Source organism: Electrophorus electricus, chromosome 19 (assembly GCF_013358815.1).
Source record: "Electrophorus electricus isolate fEleEle1 chromosome 19, fEleEle1.pri, whole genome shotgun sequence".
NCBI classification, from domain to species: domain Eukaryota; kingdom Metazoa; phylum Chordata; class Actinopteri; order Gymnotiformes; family Gymnotidae; genus Electrophorus; species Electrophorus electricus.
The window spans coordinates 6925556-6932316 of NC_049553.1; the positions used below are offsets into that span (position 1 = coordinate 6925556).

Genomic DNA, 6761 nt, shown 5'->3' on the forward strand with positions numbered 1-6761 from the left:
TGACCAAAATCGCGGTGTGATTTATATGCATGCTTCAAAGACAAAGTGAGAGAGGCTGTGTGTATGTGTGCGTGTCTGTTGGTTTGCTTGTGTATGCATCCTCTGTAAGGTAGTCTGCGTGACATGAGGAAGTGAGGGTTGCTGACATCAGCAGCAATCCTGCCGGCTATTTTTCAGGGGCTGAACAAAATGATAAACAGCATTATATGAGCAGAGAGAGAGAGAGAGAGAGAGAGAGAGAGAGAGAGAGAGAGAATGTGTGATGGATTTAAATTTTCATACAGGGTGTGCACATACCAAATAGGTTATTGTATGAGCACTTTTGTAAGTCACTGGAGGAGAGCATCTGCTAAATACTGTAAGTGTAAATGTACATGAGGAACAAACAAAACAGAGGAACAAACAAAACAGATACCCCTGGTAACAAGGTTAGTATACACTGCTCGTTCATTACACACACACACACACACACACACACACACACACACATACACACACACACACACACACACGTTAACCTTCATTGTGTCCTAAATGTGGCTCACCCTTCCAAGAAAGCATTTAGCAACTTTTTTCTTCATTTGATCTTATCTTTATTATCAGTGTTTGTTCCCTTCTGTACATGAGTGTCATTCGGTTCTGCTCTAATCTTCAGTCTCACTGTGTAACTATGATGATTAACACACACATATATCCTCTGCAAGAATACCCAATTGCCATCCCGGACTCTGTGTGATACAGCCTTATTCAATACCTGTTCCTTCAGTGCAGCCCTGTTCTTGGAACTGGTGATTTATAGACACTGAATTAAAATTTTATTTAATAATCTGAAGGCAATAAAATGGAACTGACTAAAAGCTCAATGGCCACCAACTCTTCGTATTACTCAATTCACCAAATAGCTGACCTACTGATTTTAAGTTAATATACGCTAATTGTCTAATTAGGGATGCAAGAGCCTAAATGGAACAAAGTTCATCAATGTTCTTATGTTAAGCATTATACTATAACAACAGGTAAAATCCAGTTCTGGCATTTAGTGGATAGATAAATATTATTTTCTCCTGATAGAAGAATAGATATCACCTGAAATCCTCACCAGAAACATATAAAAGAGAGTGTGTGTGTGTGTGTGTGTGTGTGTGTGTGTGTGTGTGTGTGTGTGTGTACGGACACTGGCATGTTATAAGCTCCACAGTTCATTGTCTCTGCTTCTCTTTCTGTACTTTCCGTGCTGAGCTGTCAGGGTCAGAGTCTTACTGTGGAGGACTTTACCTCCTAACTATCAGCACATTCACATCCTTAAAAAAATTACTTCTTATCTGTGTGTGTGTGTGTGTGTGTGTGTGTGTGTGTGTGTGACTTAAATCCATCTATTTTTATTAAGGTTATTTTTTGCTATATATGTATGCCTGTATTCCTCTCTAAGGAACAGGTAGTTCTCCTCATGTCCCTCTGATCAGGGCTTCACGTTGGTACAAAGAGCATGTGTAGATCCAGAGGGCCATGTTCCTATTTAAATCCCATGCGAGTGTGTGTGGAGAGGTCTGGGTGTGGGTGTGTGTGTGTGTGTGTGGTGGGGGGGGGGTTGTTGGTATAGTCATTCTGCCAGATGGTTGTAGGTTGTTCTGTCCTTGTGCCCTACAACAAAGCTCTTACTTCCCAAACATTGTATCCTTAAACAGGCCAGTGGCTGCTCATGCACACTGCCATGACTACAGAAATATTCAGAGTTATATTTGTTTTAAAAAAAAGAGCAATGGGAACAACAGTTTGATCAGGTGACTTACAGGATCATGAGAGAGAATTATGTAAACATGAGGTTTTAATCGGTGATTCAGTCCTCAGCTGCCAAACTACTACCGCACAGAGACACAGATCCCTGTTTCCCTTCTCCTCTGCCCTTACTCACTCTTTCAACTTCCTGTCATCTCTCTCTCTCTCTCTCTCTCTCTCTCTCTCTCTCCATGTTTTTCCTCCCTCTCACTGCAGCTCTTTCATTTGGAGTAAATATTACTCCCAACTGCTGTACAAGGCCATAATAAAAGCTTTTTTTTTTTTTTTTTTTTTTCAGATGACCTTGTTGTAATGCCATCATTGACCATCTTACAGGAAATAAAAGCTGAAGGCTTATATCTGTGTCAGCTCTTATGATCGTCTTCCCCTTGGGCCCCTTTATTCCTTAGTGCTAATCAATTAATCTCTCTCCACCCCTTTTTTCTTACCCTTTATAGAGCATGAAATTATACAAGACCAAGGACAATTACAGAGATTTACACACATGTAAAATGACTCAACAAATGCACAAATGCACCCCATGACACACAGAGATAGACCTGATGGCACATATGCTACATTGACGCAGCAGGTAAATGTGGTTGTGTGCTTTGTGAATTATGAGAACAACAAGCCTGGGGTATTGCATGTTCCCAGTGATGGAATTAGTGAGCATATAGAAATTAACAAATAAGTTCATCTGTTGTTCATTTGTTGTCATTCTTTGATTACGGGACATGCAATTTGTTTCCGAATTTGTGGCTGGCCTCCACTGCAGATTGACTTTAAGCACGTGGCTGTTAGTGTTGACTAAATTTTGATTGCCTACCTCTGGATGAAGGTGCCATGTGAAGCATTGTTTTTTTGTGCATGCTGGTCAGTTTAGGAGCCTGATCTATACAGATTAATGTTGGATACTGATCAGATAAAAATGACATTGTGAACAACAATGTCTTTGGGCCACTTCTACCTGCTGTGTGAACGGAGCCATAGAGGTAGACAGACATTTACACACACACACGCACGCACACACACACACACGCGCACACGCACGCATAGTATACTGTATATCTGAAATGCCCTAGTATGAAAAAATGAAAAACCTGGCTGTCAGAATGCCTAATTCAGTGGAATTTCACTAGGAATTAAGTGAGTGTAATGAATTACTGAATGAAATGAGTTTAATCGGTTACACAAAAAGCAGTGAAGACTTCATATTTAATAACATTCCTTTTCACAAATTACGCTACAGTGTCACAGCGTCCAGTTAATACTTTGATGTGTAAATCAAGGCTAGGAACTCCAAAATTCTCAAGCTTATCTTCTTATTGTTGGTACAGTATAAGAAACAGACAAACACAGACGCACATGTACATACACCCATGCATACACAATGTGTTTACTCACATATGCATGCTGCTGCCAAGAGGCGGTTGGCCACATAGGGAGCAACACAGGTAGGGAAGATGGGTTGCATCATGTAGTTGGAAAAGGTGATAGCTATCACAGCCTGACTGGTGGGCTCAATGATGAGGAGTGAGGTCCACAGGCGAATAAAGGCCAGGAAGCCTCCAAAGGCCTCCAGAATATAGGCATAACTTGCACCAGACTTCGTGATGGTGGTTCCCAGCTCAGCATAGCACAGTGCCCCAAACACAGAGAATACCCCCCCAATGGTCCAAACTACCAACGACAAGCCATAGGAGGCACTGTACATCAGTACACCTTTAGGTGAAACAAAGATGCCAGAGCCAATCATGTTCCCCACAATAAGGCAGATGCCATTGACTAGGGAGATCTCCTTCTTCAGTTTCATTGACTCCTGAGAACTGCTTGTCTTGAGGTTGCCATTGGTCAGCTCTGTGGAGGATTCTTGCGTGGGGGCAGGACTGTAGATGGCCATTTTTGCAGGGGATTGGTCAGACGGGGGATTGCTGTGATGCTGACTGGACCAGTCACTGTCAGTCACTTTCAAAGAGTTCAAATATTTTCGGAAAATGTGATTATATCCAGGTTAGTCGTGTTAAGGTAACATCTGAAGAGGAGAGAAACTGTTTTTTTTAGAAATAATGCTCATTAGGAAAGCAGGGAGCATACACCTATATACACACAATGAAACTCTTAACAGTTATTGTGTTAATCTTAAAATGCACTCATGGATACAGAGAAACACTTGCTATTTGACCTTGCAGATGGCTATTACTGAGCCATTAGTGACCACAGCAAATGGTTTGTTTTAACAGAGAGTAAACAGACAGGCTCAGAGGGTGAGGTGCTAAATACAGGAGAGAAAAACATCAAGTCTAGCTTTCATTTTAACTTACTCCATCCTACAGTGCTGCACTTGAAATGCAGTTTTATTCCATGATAGATTAGGTAGGTTAGGTAGGTCAATCTTGCCGGCGTCACACACAACAAGCAGAGAAGACAGACTTATTTGCAAAAGCTCACATAACATACTCCACAGTTTACAGTTATGGGAATAAAACACAAATGACATAAATAAAAGACCGCATACCATACAAATGGACAGTTGTCCTGGTATATGCCCACAAACAAGTATATGTTCTAATATTTTTTTAAAAGGGGGAGGGCAAGTAATTGAACAAGTCGACTATTAATAGAGACTTGGTTGAACTTTGCCAGGCTAGGTGCTGACAGTGTGTTCCTATACAGTTCATACATGATGTGGTTGGAATGACACTGCAAAATAGACTGCATGACGGAAGGACATCATATATCATATATTTAATGTATTAAATGTATTTTATGTATTAAAGTTGTGAACGTTTATCCGTTGTATTTGAAGGAAGAAATGAAAGACAAGAAAGCAAAAGAAAGAAAGAAAGAAAGAAAGAAAGAAAGAAAGAAAGAAAGAAAGAAAGAATGAATATGTAAAACCTATGTGATGGTAAAAGAGATGAGAACTGTTGTTTCCAGAGATCTTAAGAACCTGAGCGGGAGAGCAAGGTCCAACTTCCGCTGATAAGCTATAAATTAGAAACCAGATATAAAATGAATGACTAAATTACATTCTCAAAAGGGCTTGCTATGTAGCACGCTGCTTTATTTTACTATTTGACAAAAAGTCCACCATCCTTAAAGAAAAGTAAAAAATAGAGAAAAAATCATGATGAAACCTGTTTCTGGAACACTTAGCGTCGAGTGTTTGCTATGACTACATTATCATTCTTTTTAAATCCTTGGAGTCTTTTAGCTTACGTTTGCTAACCAGAAATAATCAGTATAACATAGCTTAAAACGAGAAATGTCAGGTCGACACACTGACGCGCACCTCCCACAGCCTCTAGGCTCATTTGGTGTTGCAGTTTATGGATGTGTTAGCCTACCTTTCTCAGATGAATCACGATTATCCGGGGTTCTTCTTCCAGCTCATTTATTAAACGTTTCTGGTGTATATTCCTCTGAGCTACTTATTATTCACGTTTGCTGACAAAATTAAGAGAATTCTAATAACCATTTTAATAGTGTGTTACAAACGATGGATCAACCCTACCGTCTTCTTTCTTTAAAGGGTTATTTGGTTCCTATACTGTCACGCTGTCTTCCCTTTTCTTACTCTCGGCTGTCAAGCTGCTGACTCTAAGGTGAAGTCTCCTGAAGTCTGATCAGCTGTTACACTTCTGTTTTGCTTTTATGTGGAGTGGACTAAAAAGGAGGCGAGGTGGGAACTAATATCATAACCTCCCTCTCTCTCTCTCTCTCTCTCTCTCTCACACACACACACGCACACACACACACACGCACACAAAAGATATATATTGTAATGTAATCGTGTCTTATTAAAAAAAAACAAACATTTTGAAACTTCAAATGCAGTTGACTCGGCCACTCAGATAATATTCATTTTACATAAGTAGACTGACTAGGTGGGCAAAGGTACACTTCTTAAACATTTCTACCCACTAATAAAACCGAACCTGCTTCAGTTATTGCGTGTTAAGAGGTTAATAAAGTATACTTCATGCAGTTGACTTTTAATAGCTGATCTGAACCAGGCAACATTTTAGCCAGTTTATGATTTATGTTTTGATACCTGAGGAAAAGCTCTGCAATCCAACATTTATCTAGTCACTGTTTTTCATCCCAAATCTATTCTCTTTGGAAAAGTCCCAAAAGTGCACCTGTTGCTCTCTCTAGTGGCTCAAAACTGTTACTACAGATTTATGTTATTCCTGCTTTTAGTGAAATCATAAGTCTGACTTTTTTCTGCAGTGGTATGCACTTTTATAATTCATAGATTAAATGTAGAATTTTGTTTATTTCTTAAGCAAAGTAGCTTAAAATCACTTAGTTAATAAATGTATTTAAGCTTTAACAGAATACATTTTAAAATAGTTTTGATGGCAACCATATGCAGATTAGTCTTCAAAAGACATTCCATTAAGGTTGCCTGTCCCTGTTATGTTCCTCAAGCTACATTTGTTTTACTTAATACCAGGCTTTGTTGCTTGGTTTTTGTTTTGTTTTTTGTTTGTTTGGTTTGTCCTGAGTAAAATGGATTTGTCTCTCCTAAATTTTTGATTGAGACATGTCTCATGTCGTGTCCTGAAAGTGTGTGGACAAACTTCTAACACATGCCTTTTTCTGTGCCCATTGTCCCTATCCCTCTCAACCTCAACATTCTTCTCCTTGGTTACCAGTTGTCATGGTTTCAAGGGCTCTGCAGAGGCAGGATTAGGAGCCATTTTGGGGACAGCTGGCTGGGTTGGTCCCCACTGTCCCCCCCGTCCTACTCAGAGACGTTGGGGGGGGGGGGGCATCATTGTGCAAGGATTAGAGCTTCCTGTGTGTCAGTCCCATTACATAGGGAGGGGTGGAGGATGGAGAGAGACTGAAAGAGGGGGAATGAAAGAGAAAATGAAAGAGGGAGCATATGAAAGCGAGCATGAGACAGAGAGAGGGTGTTGGAAAGGAGGGAGTGGGTGGGGAGGGGGCTACAGCTGCACACTCAATCACTCTGC

General features: G+C 40.3%; 1 protein-coding gene across 4 annotated transcripts in view; it reads right to left on the minus strand.

The window, feature by feature from the left end:
* The window catches only part of slc7a7 (solute carrier family 7 member 7), a 9458-nt gene extending 4032 nt beyond the window's left edge, over positions 1-5426 (minus strand). The window contains exons 1-3 of one of the 4 annotated variants that reach the window (XM_027003811.2): positions 5127-5426; positions 4101-4171; positions 3184-3811 (exon numbers count right to left, since the gene is read on the minus strand). In XM_027003811.2, the coding sequence (XP_026859612.2) occupies positions 3184-3679 (496 nt within the window). In that variant the 5' untranslated portion in view covers positions 3680-3811; positions 4101-4171; positions 5127-5426. Of the gene's footprint in view, positions 1-3183; positions 3828-4100; positions 4172-4294; positions 4533-5126 lie in introns of those variants that run through there. The other 3 variants (XM_027003809.2, XM_027003810.2, XM_035519888.1) reach the window with 3 other exon arrangements.
* Between the last annotated feature and the right edge of the window lie 1335 nt (positions 5427-6761).